We start from the raw sequence: 15,190 nt of genomic DNA, 5'->3' as shown, positions 1-15,190 counted from the left end.
GAGCGATATCGTACTCCCCCATCCTACTCACGCACAAACCCAATTGCATATTCTCAAGTGCACTAATCCAACATGAAAATATTAATAAAAATGAATCCCAGCAAACGAGTCTTAGTAATAAGAATGTATTTGTAATAAATCCACTACAGTGGAATAGTCAACTTCAATGTTAATTCTGGAGGGTACAAATGTCAAACCCTCCACAAGTTCAAATGTAAACACCCCCCCCCCCACACCCCCGGCTACCAAGGGGGTGATAGAACAGCACCACCTGCAGAGTACAAAAAAAATACAATTTACACATGGTTTATTCTTCTTTATTCTTTATTCTAAAAGTTGCAACTGTTGTAATTTGTATTTGTTCTTTAAAGGACACATCCTGTCACTTGCACAAGTGTGAAAAATTACCAGATAAGTTTATTACAAAGACTCTTATGATCACATTGCTCGACAGGATTGGTTTCATCCTTAGGAGATGTCTTTTGATTAACCTGGCTGAGAGACTTTTTTTTGTACTCTATATATCTTTCTTTTGTATTTTTTCACATGATCCACATGATCTATGCATGATTTGGTGTGTGTGTTTATATATCTGGTTTGCTCAATTTAGCGGATCTGTATGGCGGTTGGGGTTTGTGTGAATGTGGATGGTTTGACATTTGTACCCTCCAGAATTAACATTGAAGTTGACTATTCCACTGTAGTGGATTTATTACAAATAAATTCTTATTACTAAGACTCGTTTGCTGGGATTCATTTTTTGTGATATTTATTATGAGTAAATGACCATACTCTATCCCGTGCATGAGCATTGAGGCAGAATTAGCTAGGAGATAGTGCTGTCACCTATTTGATTTTATGAAAATTTTAATATTTCACATTCCAATGTTTGTCACATAGCAGAATATGTTCTATTCTTTATTCATAAATACATATTTCTACATATATCATGGTTTTTGGTGCAATATATATATATATATATACACATATATATATATACACACATACACATACACAATTATATATAGGTATAGATGTATACACATTTATATAGGAATATCTATTTAGAAATACATAGAACATAATCTGCTTTGTGCAGAACATTGGAATGTCAAATATTTACAGTAATTACACTGTATAACTCTTAATTACTTTATTAAATATGAATATTGCATAAATATGCATTAACATGTTTTCATCTTATTGACTGCAAAGGGCTCCAATGCACTTATTTATATGTCTATATATGCATACATGTATTTATGTGTTTATATGTGTATATATGTTTGTAAATACATATATACACAAATATTTAAATACATATGTAAACCCCTATATTTATACATACGTATCCATATTTAGACATATACAGTATATGTATACATCTCTATGTTAAAGCCCTTTGCCTGCCTTTTTTCTCTAACGCCTTGGACCTCATATATTTGTGCCACTCTTTTGTGCAATTATTTTTTGAATAATGTTTTTATTAGCTAGTGTTATTATGAGTGGAACTTTACATTGTAATGTATTTTTGATGTGTTTTGTGCAACTTTTTGTTTTGCAAAAGAGTTAACCAGAGTTTTGATGATTCAGTAATCCTTGTAGCATAAATTGCTCAAGCGATCGTGCTTACTTTCAACTTGTATTACGAGCGGTAAACCCAACACACGCCAACAACCACAATAAACCCCTTTTCACTTGCGTATCCTTTTAATGCCCCACTCGTAATTTGCTCCTTAGTTTGGAGTAATTTGAAGCTTGGGGAAGCTACATTTTTAGATCCAGATGAACCATGGAGATGGAATCTGTTTGAGCAGGCAAGTTGGTCTCTGGAGATGCACTCAGCTGAACTAAGGGCTAGATTTATCAATGCCATTCTCCTATAATTCCGTCCAAAATAGCGCATACGAACTGATAGTCATATTCAGCAAAGCTTTCTGCGCCTATAATTGCGCAAATCTGAAAGAAACTTAGTTGCACTCCACTTTTATTCGCCTAGGCGCATGGGTGCGCTCCCGAGTGCAACAATATACATTAGTAATAGGCGTAATTTACCAGCCCGACCTACAAATAAGCACAGTTTCTTATTTATCATTGCTTTGCGCCGATAGGGAATTGAAATTTCGGCTTCAATTGCGTGTTGTATATTTCGCCATGCAGACTGAGGCAAACACCATTATAATGCATGCTTTTACATCTTGTGATGCAGTACTTTCTTCTTTTAACTAATTTTTCAAAGGATCAGCGCCAAGAAGAGACTGTTATTGCCAGAAATTTGCGTTTTCCACAGGCGCATATGGTACCAACAGTTTTATATATATATATATATATATATATATATATATATATATATATATATATATATATATATATATATATATATATATTGATATATTGATATATTGATATATTTATTTTTGTGATATTAAATTATCAACATATGACAAAAACAGCACAGAAACATCATATAATATAAATATAAGCTAAATAGTTACCTAAAAAACGCTTTTTTAATAATCAAAACATGGCGGGCGTAAATATTTATAGGGATGTACTGTGAAAATAGGGAGTAAATACTTTTTCTGACAGGCGAAATATATCATTACGCCCCAGCTCGTCTGCGCAAAGTTACGTCTATTTTTTTGATGAATTCAGGCGCACATGTGCGCTTCTCTGGAGGCGAGCTGGGGTGCAGTTACAGGCGAAGCACATACAGAGTTCGCCTAGCCTTTCATAAATCTAGCCCTAAGCATTGTGAGGAGAGGTGGTGTCCTGGAACACAATGCTAACATTTTGTGTGCTTATATTACTAAATCTGTATCACCTATACATAAAACATGACCATGCATACATTTCTCTTCAATTCCAATGCAATTTCATGTCATGAGCTGTAGTTATCTTAAATATAACCGTAAAACTGAAATCCCTACTAAGGAAAATAAGCCCTAGCTACAAAATACTGGCATTAATAAAGAATACTTACAATATAGAAAATTGCTAAAGCCTAACAAAAGCACTGAGAGATTTGCACTACCTGTCAAGATCATCTCCAATATTTTACCATGGTAACAAAGATAGGCCCTTTTCCTCTACATTTGTTTAGTTTTACCATACAGCAGATTTTCACTTCATTAATTTTGTTTAATAGTTTTTTTTTCCCAATAGCATGACAGAACTAGATATGGCTAAACAACTTCTATGTGACATTCCCATTTTTTCCCTCTTTTGACCAGTTTAAATATTTTTCCACATATCAACATAGAAACATAAATCAAAATGGGATGTCATATATCATAAAATATAGAAAACTCTAAAAATGATTTTCAATGTTAACTATGGTCACACAAAAAAACATGGACAATGAATAATAATTAAAGGTGAACTGGAAAAAAAAATCACAGATAGGTAACATTAGAAGATCTAAAGGGAAATAATTAATTAAGAGAGTGAGACCCTGAGACACAGTTGACAGACTTCATGAATAATGAGAAGATGGAGCTTGTTACAAGAAATACAGATATAATTCTGTAGACAATTTCCCATATTATTTTATATTGCTCTCTAATGCAGCCAGCAGCAATCTAAATAACAAATGATTATGATTGTATGGAATAATCTTACAAAATTACAAGCTTATGGGACATTGTTTTTTCCCTCAAGCATTTGTGCATGTTAGCATAAAACATTGTTTTTAATTGCTAGATTCTTCATTTTGAAATTGTTTTAGTAACTTCCAGCTGAGAAATGTTTCAGATAAGTGGTAAGATTCACAGATTAGACTTCTGAGACAGTATAAAACAACAGATTCATATACAATATATATAGTTTGGAGTCAATGAGACTCAGCCAAAGTACAATGAAAAAGTCTTGTGACTCCACAGAGAAATCATACCATATTGTGATGGTTTTTAAAACATATACACTACAAAGTTAAAGGGATCTTAAACATTGCTCCTTTGGTAAAAACAAATATGTTAAACTAAAGTAAACATAAAAAAACAATGTGTAAAAAACCCAGCAAACAACTTACTTGTTTTCTTGCAAAATGAGCACTTGTGTGATAAGAGAGCTGACATCTTGTCAATTTATGTTATATTCGGACTAATCTGAGCATGAGCAAATCTGACTCCCTGTTTATCTATGCTTTACTTTATAGCAAACCATCTCATGTTACTCATTTAACATTGTGCAAGCCACTGCTTGTGCTATGATGTCGCCTGTTCTTGCTCGGCCAATCATGCGCAAGAGGGAGCTGTCAAACATCCCGATCGGATATGACCGGGATGATTGAAATATGCCATGCTTTAGGCCACTGCTACTTAAATAGCGTTTCAGTCTCGTACATGCAAATCTGAAATGCTGGAGCTCCAAATCTGCTATTACAGCTTGGTAAATGGAGCCCTATGAACCATAAATTCAATGAACAGGACATCAAAAATAAAGTGAAGGAAATAAATACATTTATGAAACAGGCAAATTAGATCCATGACTAACTGAACAAATGAACAGAACAGAGAGCAGAGAACAGAGGCCTTGATTTACCAGTAAACAAGAAGCATCTCTGCCACTAGTTACATAACTCAAAACAAAGCGTGGAACATTGCAGAGTCTAACATAGCTTCAGTGGTAGAAAGTCAGAGACAGAAGCAGCATCAGATGGATCCTTGTATTAGGGTCTAATTAAAAACCCATACTGTTATACAATTTTATATTTCTGCAGTCCAGGCTACCATAAATGCCCTGTTGAATGCAAGTTATAGCCCTGGGGAAAACATTCATGTTAAGAAAGCTGCTAAGTATAGAACTCTTTGAAATTCTCTGAACTTGGACAACTACAAGAAAAAGAAAGGAATAATTATTAGCGCTATGCTAGGTTATACGCATTCACTTTTGCACTTCTGTGTGCGCTCACACTCTGCTTTTTTTCATTGGCCACGATCTTGCGTTCAGATTGGTGCTGATAGCGCTATTTAAGGGGCGTGTTTCTATCATTCCTTGCCCGTGTATAGGACTCATTCCTGGGTGCGCTTCTTCTGAGTTAATATACTGATTTCTGTTGATGACCTTGCTGATTCTGCCTTCTATTCTATTGTTTGGATTCCTTTGACCTTTGGACTTGACTGTTGTTACTCTTCAACTTGCTGATTTTGTACCTTCTGCTGTCCTCTTTTTGCTGACCTTTTGCTTGAACTATCCTTTCAAGTACCTCTATTCAGGGCCGGTGCTTGTGTAAGGCATCATAGGCAACCGCCTTAGGACGTCCCAAGGGGGGCGCCGAGAGTGGGAGGTCCCGAGGTGTATCTGCCTGATAGAGTGAGTAAAATATGTTTCTGTTGCCATGCGCCACGGCTGCCTGTAGGGTGCGCAGACACAGGAGGAGTCAAGACACAGCTCAGTCAGCATTGATCTATCTGCGCCCCTGGCTGCAACTTCCTACATGGGTACATGGGCTTTGCACGTGAGGACAGTGTTGTGTGTGAGAGTGAGTGACACCTGTGACACAGGGGCCAAGGGTTGCCAGGTGTCCCTTATTTGACCGGACAGTCCGTTTTTTCAGCCGGCTGTCCGGTAAAGTTTGCAGTAAAATAAACAAGACAGTTTTGTGCACAATTGTTTTAACACTCTGCAATTCTGCCTATCCCATTTCTTCCACCTTTTGTTCAGGGAGAGTGCATGGGGTTAATAGGGAACTACTGTGTTACTCACTTTCAGAGACATTAAAGCTAACCAGTCTCTGTCCCTGCGGCATAGGAGGGGCGTCTTCTAAAGTTGTAGAGAGACAATAAATTAACGGGGGGAAGAAGAAAAAGGAAGCCAGCAGTGTGGAATGTCTGTTCATTTCTTTTTTTGTAAGCATCTTTGCTCCCTACCTCTGACATATGAGCTGCAATGGACCTACACCTTTCTGCCCTGCTTATTCTTTATGTAAGAGCCAGGCTGTGAACCTAACTACAGTTTGTGAATTTGTTGTCATTACTTTAGTCTAGAAAATCAAAGTATTTAACTCCTTGCTCACCATAGAGGGCTATCATACCTTATGTAGTAGTAGATGTGCAAACACCTTTAATTATTTAAACACTGCAATAAAATGTTAAAGGGTCTATTTATCCTCAAAAGGAGGGTTAATATTTTATTTTTCTCTCTTTATTGGGGTTTTTATAGTAAAATTAATATATTTATCTAAATATTCTAGTAAATATTCTAGTAAAATTTTGACCTTAAATGGTAAAAGTTTTCCATATGTGTGTGTGTTGATGTATCTATTGTTTTTAATAACTATAAATATATATTAATCCCCCACGTGTGTGTATATAATGCTTTTAATACCCCCCCCCATGCCGCATCCCTCCAGTTCTTAGCTTTGGTGTCCATTAGTTTTGTGGAGGACAACTGGCAACCCTGGCAAACAGCGGCTGAGTGATGGCGGTGCGGTCCGGGCGCGGTGACTGGTGATTATTTTGAAATGAAGTTTGGCAAGTGGCTACCTGCCTTCTGTTATACATATTGGTCAGTACTAGCTGTGTCCCTGTGGTTAAAAGTTTTTAATATTTGTTTGTTTATTATGTTCTGTCAATGCCCCAGGTGTATAATTATTAAACATGGCTTATATTAGTTCAATGTGCTTGTCCTGATGCACCCACCAACCCTCACAAACACACACACATACATACACTTACATATAAACACATATACACCCACACATATACATACACACACATGCACATTCACAAACTACAAACATACACGCATACACTCACATACATACATATATACACTACTCATGCGCACCATTACACACACACATTTACATACAAACACATACATTTACACACATGCACAGATAGACAGAGATACGCACATAAACACAGATACAGGCATTCCTGCACACACACACACACATACTGTACATACATGCACTACTCACACACTGGCACACACACATAAACACCCAAATGGAGAGTTATTATCTCTATAATTATAGATAAAATAGTTATCTGTAGGTTTTGTTAGACATCTCTGTAACAGTTTGTCAAAGACTAGAAATGGAATGGTTTGTAATCAGGAAGGGGGGCGGCAAAATGTATCCTTGCCTGTGTGGCCAGAAATCCTAGCACCGGCCCTGCCTCTATTTTGATCACGTCCTGAGTCCTACCCTCCATGCTGGGATTGCAGTCATTAAGCCTCTCCTAACCTCAGGGTCCCTTCCTGGACAGATATTATACTACCTGTGACAGTAATCCAGTAATTGCATGCTCTATTGGGTTTTATATCCCTTTAAATCCTGCTAAATATAATCACATATGGAAACTTCTGGACTAATGTCTAATTTACACAAAGAAACCTAGATCATAGTCATTTTAATACAGAATGTTTTCAGACCCATTTTTAGCCTTAAAGGATTACTTTCTGTTATAATGTTTGTGTTTATCCCTAATAAGTTTACCACATCGTCAAATTCATGCACCCACGCACAGAGCATTAGCGGTTCAGATAAGGATACATCTTGCAAGCCAATCAGGAGCTCTGCAGATTTGCATCTTTCAATCACCTTAACATATCATAGAGTGGAAGGACACAGGAGGAGTGAATTCCACTATGTTTAGTCAGTAAATGGAATTTATTTTTAAAATTAAAAGTTCTACAAAAAAAAAAAACACAACATTTTGTTTTTACTTTAGAACAGACGTCCTGAAGCGTGGCCCTCCACAGGTTTTGGAACTACATTTCCCGTGAGCATCATGGGAAATGTAGTTCCAAAACCAGTTAAAGGATGTTTGCTTTAGAATATACCTTTGCAAGTTTAGTTATGTGTTAAATCAGAATAACATATTTCTTACCTTTGAATGAGATAATGGGGTGCTCAGCTCTTTGGCAGTGAAAATCTTCTGTTATTTTTCTCTGTTGTATTCCCCTTATTCCATGAACTATAATAACCAAAACAAAGATCCATATCCACTTTATAAAGGCCATGATATCCTTCCAAATTGCTTTCTAACAACCACTATGTCGTGTGTTGATCTGTTGCAAAGCTACAAATAAAATAAAAAGAAAGAAGATTTTATTTAGAAAGTAATCCTTTTTGTTTAAATACTGCATGACATATTAAAAGTATAGTTTATAACTCATAACCATGTAGGAAATGGCAGAGTATATTTATTCCAAGATCACTCATTTTTTCACAACTTCCTGTTATCACTAAAATGTCCTTAAAATAAAAATGTGTGAGGTATTGGAAAAGCATAACTCAATTAAGTTTTCATCTTTTAGGAAAAATAACCTTATTTTTTACATGAGCTTACAACTATTTTTGTAGATTATCATACCAAGGGATAGTCTACTTGATTATTTTTTTATTGTTTAAAAAGATAGATAAACAACTCTACTACCCATTCCCCAGGTTTGCACAACCAACATTGTTTTATTCAAATACTTTATAACCTCTAAACCTCTAAATCTATGTCTGTTTCTAAGCCCCTGTAGGCCACCACTTATTTTATTTTATTAGAGTTTCACAGCTAGACAGTGCTAGTTCATGTGTGATAACATTGTGCTCAATACCGTGGAGTTATGCAGGAACCAGCAATAATAAGCTAAAATGCAAGTTTGTAAAAAGTACTGAATCAATGGGCAGTCTGCAGAGGCGTAGCTACAAGGTAATGACAGAAATAAAAAGTACATTCAATTAAGAGTGTAGGTTATGCAAAACTGTGAAACGGGGAGGGATTATCAATATTTTTTAACAATAATAATAATGTTTAACTAGACTGTTCCTTTAAATTTACTAAATAATCACAGCACTGGTTCAGCAGAAGAATCTATATTCAGAGTAATCTCTGTAAGGAGCCAATGACCAGCTCCCAACAAACTCCATACAAGCTTCAATGATTATTGGAGAGAACAGGTCCAACAACAGCAATGTTTCGGGGTCAAACCCCTTAATCATGCATACATACATCACATACTGTCTACCCTAAACAGTATACTATTAACCCATTGGGGCCGATTTATCATCGGTCTGTCTGACAAGATCCGCTCAGCATACGTTGTCGGCATTTATCATTGCACAAGCAGTTTCTGTGAACTGCTTGTGCAATGCTGCCCCCTGCAGATTTGCAACAAATTGTCTGCTAACAGGGGGTGTCAATTAGCTCGATCGTATAGGATCGGGTGGATTGATGTCCGCAGCCTCAGAGCAGGCGGACCAGTTATGGACCATTAATAACAACTCCCTAATACAACCTCACCTAGGTCTCCTTATATGATCAATTATCTGAAAACGTAATTGGCTAACAGAGTGACCCGCTTTAATAAAATGTCCTGCAAATGTAAATTTTCTATTAGAACATTGAAAATATATATCAATTGCTTTATATTATTTAATTTTCATTTTGGTTAATAACTAAGTGGTGTAGCCATTTTCTTTTAGCATGTGTCACGATGGGTTAATTGTATACTATTTAAAGTAGGCAGTATATGATATATGTATGCAAGAATTAGGGGTTTGACCCCCGAAACGTTGCTGTTGTTGGACCTGTTCTCCCTTTAAATTTACTTATATTTTCAATGTTACTCAATTCTCTTGGTGTATCCTTTTTTAAAGAGTAAACCTAGTTAGGCTTACAGGAGCGCAAGAGCGTGCACATAACTTTAGCACTCTGTAGTGGCTGTGTTTGAAACAATGTTTCTAGCTATGTTATACTTTACTGCAAACACTGCAAAATGCTAAAGAAAATAGAGGTAAATTGGAAGTTTTTACACAATTCCATGCTCTGAGTCATGAACATGTCATTTTAACATTACTGTCCTTTTAAATACTGAGCTATCTTTTAATTATTTGTATTCACATAACAATATTAAGGCGCTTTAATATCAAAGATAAATAACAAGATAGCTTTGCAAAGTTTGAAACACTTTATAGATGATTTTTACCTTAACAAATATAATAGAATACTAAAGATGAGGTGTCAATTTGAAAAATCAACCCCATTTTAAAAGACATTAAAGGAACGTAATACCCATACGCTAAATCACTTGAAAGTGATGCAGCATAACTGTAAAAAGCTGACAAGAAAATCTCACCTGAAAATCTCTATCTAAAAAAGAAAGATATTTTACCTCAAAATGTCTATAGTTCACAATAGTGTTTTATGAACATTTATTCTTTAGCTACTGTCCAGCTGCAAGATGGAAAAAAAACAATAGCTAATCGTCCTCAGCAGTGCTGAGGTCATGCTTTGTTTTACTGTTGTCTCACTGAAATCTTGTGAGATTTTATAGTAAACTTCCTTAAACTGAGTAGGGAAATAACATCCCTTGCAAGTCATGTGACTAGCATCCTGATTCGCTGCTTAAAGTCTCTTTAAAAAATAGGATGTGGCTACTGAGTACATTTTGAGGTAAAATGTTTCCCTTTTTTACATAGAGATGTTCATCTAATATTTTCTAGCCAGCTTTTCACAGTTATGCTGCACCACTTTCAAGTGCTTCAATATTTGGGTATCATGTCCCTTTAACACCTCATTTAGCAAAAAGCAGACAGACAAGGTTCCCAGTTAGAGAACTGTCTGGCATTTGAGCGTATTTAAACATTGCACCCATTGCTCTAGCACAATCAATTGCATAACAGCAAGGCTTGTGAATCACCCTTGACAAATTAGTCTGTATGCTATGTTTTCTTAGTAATCTTTGTTGAAGAGAAAACCTAGGTAAGATCATAGGATCTCAGGAGCGTGCACCTATCTTAGCATTCAAGTGTCTTCAACAAGCATCAGTGTCTGCAATAATCTTTCAGGAGTGCACATGCCTTTAGCATTATATAGCAGCAGTATTTGCTACAATGTATAACATTGCTACAAACTTAATTGCAAATGCTGCCGTCACATAACGACACATGCACACTCCTATGAAATCCTATGAGCCTGCCAAAGTTTATTCTTCAACAAAGGATACCAAGAAACAAAATGATAACAGAAGTAAAGTAGAAAGCTGGTTAACAGAAAGTTTAATTTTGAATGTCCTGTCCTTTTGAATTGTGGTTGCAGGCTTCCATTTCAAAGGATTAAATGAATGGGTTATTATGAGTCTTTAAACATTTTTCAAGTTGAAAATCCCATAAAAAAATCACGCAAGGGAATTTGGATTGACTGGACGTCCAATAGCTGCTCATTATATAAAGACAGACAGAGCTGATGTCTTTGAAGTATATGCACATTATCTTGTATTTAAACACCAATGACAGTTAATTAAACTTCACCATGAATTTTATGTAAATAGACCACTTTTCACCTTTTGCATCTAGTGATTTGCTTTCATTTGTGTGGTAATATCTGAGTTTATGGTTCATAACTTCATTTTTGTATTTCCATGCATTTTCTTTTCTTTCTATAAGTAGTCTTAAATCTATTTTTACACTAGAAATTATATCTGTTTAATTTGTATTGAAAATTTAAAAAATACAATCCATATATTCCATTAGAAACTTATGAACAATGTAATATGCACAAAAAAACGGCAGTCAAACTATGTGTAAATCAATTATACGCTAATCTAAAACCATGTAAGAGATTTATCTTCAGATGGCCATCTGGAAGGTAACATTTCCATACATTACTTTCAAATTGAAATGGTTGAATAAAAATGTATTATAATAGAACATTAACATAATTCATTTTGTTGTTATAAAACACAGAGAAAAATTGGCCAATGTCTGGACAAATGTTTATTGTTTTCCTAATGTTAACAAACTATATTATTGCTGAGCCCAACAGTTATCTAGCTATTTAAAACAAAGGAAACATATTTAACAGAGAAAAATATATTAACCTATATGAAGAACTTCAAAAAATAGAAGCTGTCGAATTTTACACAATTAAAGTATAGGGATGGGCAAATGTGCTGAAAGTGTAATTTGTTTGGTAGAACAAATAGTCCTATGGACATTGGTTTTGGACAATCTAATGTTAATAAGAATGAAAATCCATTAAAATTTGGTAATCAAATGTTATTTCCAGTTTGCGAATGTTACTTTTGTTTTTGAGTGTTCATAATTAGATCGATATCCACATTCGAAATTTCAAACATAACATTAGATTTAACAAATACCATTCATAAGTTCAATAATTCATGTGATAGGAAATTTAGTAAATTGTTACATAATTGGATACACATATATTGATTTGAATGTTTCTATTTCGAAATATTGCATAATTCAAATATTACATTTAAAGAGATTTTAATGTTTGGAATTTGAATATTGCATAATTTTAATCAAATTATTTGAAAAATTTGAATCGAATATTACATTTAAAGAAAGCATTAGAAATATTATTACATTAAATGAATGTTAGAATGTTGCACAAACATTTAAAATTTGAAACAAATGAAAGAATATGTTAAAATTTGTTTTATTTTTTTAATATTGCAAAGCATTGGTCCCTCTCTATTAAAGGGACATAAAACCCAATTTTTGTCTTTCATGATTCAGGTAGAACATACAATTTTAAACAACTTTCCAACAACTTCTGTTATCAAATGGTATTTGTTTTCTTGTTATTCTTTGTTGAAAAGCTGGGATGCAAGCTCATGAGTGTGCACGTGTCTACAGCACTAGATGGCAGCAGTTTTGAAACAATGTTATACATTAGGAGGAGAACTAGATGGCAGCTTTATTTCCTGTCATGCAGTGCCACAGGCATATTCACGATACCTATCTAGGTATTCCTTCAACAAAGAATTACATGAGAACGAAGCAACTGTGACAATAGAAATAAATTGGAAACTTTTTTTAAATTATATTCTCTATCTGAATAATGAAATCATTTTTTGGGGTTTAATATCCCTTTAAAGTACCATTTAATAAAGCAGAATTTCACAATGCACAAATGCAAAATAAATACAATGCAATAACACTCCGAATATCAAGTCCCCAGTAGTTTTTTCAAAGATTCTATTTCCCCTGCCCAATCACTGGCTCATGTACATGAACGCTGTAGGTTTTGCAATGAGGACAAAACAAAATTCAACTCTTCATCTTTGCTTGGAGATTCAAAACCATTGTGCTTACCCTGGTTGGACTAGTGGCAGGCAGGGGGCATATGTTTTATTGATTCTGAAAAATAAAATATAGCTATATGTGTGGTGTTGGCTTTTGTGAATTTATATATATATATATATATATATATATATATATATATACACACACATTCTGAGGGGTGTGTTAACAGTTACGCATGAGCGATAATGGTCACGGCTGTTTGCGCGCATCAGGTTTTCCGCTCGTATTACAAGTAAACGCGATCGCTTGAGCACAGTTGAAGTTAACGGGTGTCAGGTTAGAGCGACCTCAGAGCTGTGGCTAACTGTTTAGCAAAACAAAAAAGTCTCACAAAACACATCAAAAATATATTACAAAGTACAGTTACACTCATAGTAACACCACCTAATAAAAAATATTTGTAAACTAAATTGCACAAAAAAGTTTTAAGGGCTCAATGATATGAGGTCTATTTTTGTTAGAAATAAAAAGGGTTTTAACATTGAGATACATACATATACGTGTCTAAATATATAAATGTATGTATATATATATATATATATATATATATATATATATATATTTATATATATATTGTATGTGTGTACATATGTATTTATATGCGTATATATGTATTTATATGTGAAGTTCATACTAAGTGCTATTGCATTGTCTTTATATCATGCATTTGTTGATTATGCAAATCTACTGTATTTGCTGGTCCTTAAATATGACGATAAGGAAGAATTAGTATTTATTTAGAATGATAAAAACAGTGAGCTGTTCTCCCTGAAAGCTCAGCCTCTTTTTAATGGGTTGTAGTTTCAAAGAGCAAAATTTTTGTATAGATGTTATATGGTATAACAAGTCATTAAGTAAAAGCTAATTTTAGAGTACACTGTCTCTTTAATGGAAGTTTATAAAAAGTAACCGTCAAAACACCAACACAATTTGAAATAGATAATTGAAAACAGCATTTTTTTTAAGTAATTTATCCTAAAATTGATTGCCCCATCTGAAGAAAACTAAGAAAACTTTTTTGGTAAGCGTGTTCCATAGAAAATGTAGAAAGTACAAATTGAATCCTCAGGGCCAATTAGTTCTATGGCTTTTATTTATTTATTTTTACATTTGCACATTCCTACTTAATTTCTAGATAGCTACAATTTAATTGTTAATTAGAAGAACCTGGTACAATAGTAATCAGAAGTAATGAGTTATTGAACAAAAAAGTTCCCACAACTGTTTACCAGTTTCATTTAAATTAAAATGTGATGGGTAATACAGAAATACATTTAGTTAAAGGGACCTACAATTAAATGGTTATATATTTAATCTTCATAATGTTTAGCCCCAGCAGAAATCATATCAAATATATTTGATTTAAATAAAGAAAACAAAACATATTTTTCCTTTTGGGAATATTTAACTCTGAGATTAGCTTTGATCTTGCATTGATATTGTGGGGATTTATAGAAGCATATCTGCTTGGATGCTCTGTGCAAATGGAGTGACAGGCATGAAAAAAAATGTACTAACCAACTGATGAGTCTGTATCCTCTATAACTGGCCCCAGGGACATGGGAAGGAAATGGAGTTGATCTTAGCGTTCAATACCCCTAAAAGAAGACAAATCTCCAATATGCCTTTTGCTGAGACTAAATGTATCCAGTATAATGAATGCACTTTAAAATTTACTGCGAATAGTAACATTGACATAAGCTCAGAAAGGAGTAAAATACAAATAAATACAAATAGCAAGGAGGAGGTCATGACATAGAAAGGGTAAGTTAGCACACTTTTTTTTTTAAAGCTAGGATTTACCATCACTTTAAACTAGCTACCAGTAGTGCATTGTTCCTCTAAAGCAAAGCTTTCCAAACTTTTCATGTCGGTGACACACATTTTAGACCTACATCACTTTGCGACACTGTAATTCAGTTGTACTAGCAAACAGGAGGTTAAACTAACTTGTTTTAAGAGATACGGACACATACATAAAATATATAATAATTAAATGTATTTACAAGTAACAGTATGTATGTGCAAGAATTAAAAAAAAGTTTAATAACACCAATAGCTACTTATTATTTTAATGGGATGTATGAGGTTAATGGGATGAACACAGTTTTAGGAATATTTAGTAGAATATAAGAT

At 34.3% G+C, this 15,190-nt stretch overlaps 1 protein-coding gene across 1 annotated transcript in view; it reads right to left on the bottom strand.

The window, feature by feature from the left end:
- Positions 1–15,190, bottom strand: part of SEMA5A (semaphorin 5A) — a 1,142,184-nt gene that overhangs the window by 779,183 nt on the left and 347,811 nt on the right. Inside the window, exon 3 of the mRNA XM_053715801.1 lies at positions 7,839–8,030. Within this exon, the coding sequence (XP_053571776.1) occupies positions 7,839–7,971 (133 nt within the window). The 5' untranslated portion in view covers positions 7,972–8,030. The remainder of the gene's footprint in view (positions 1–7,838; positions 8,031–15,190) is intronic.

Source organism: Bombina bombina, chromosome 5 (genome assembly GCF_027579735.1).
Source record: "Bombina bombina isolate aBomBom1 chromosome 5, aBomBom1.pri, whole genome shotgun sequence".
Classification (NCBI taxonomy): Eukaryota; Metazoa; Chordata; class Amphibia; order Anura; family Bombinatoridae; genus Bombina; species Bombina bombina.
Note: the sequence above shows the minus strand (reverse complement) of the source record. Positions and strands in the feature narration are given on the sequence as shown.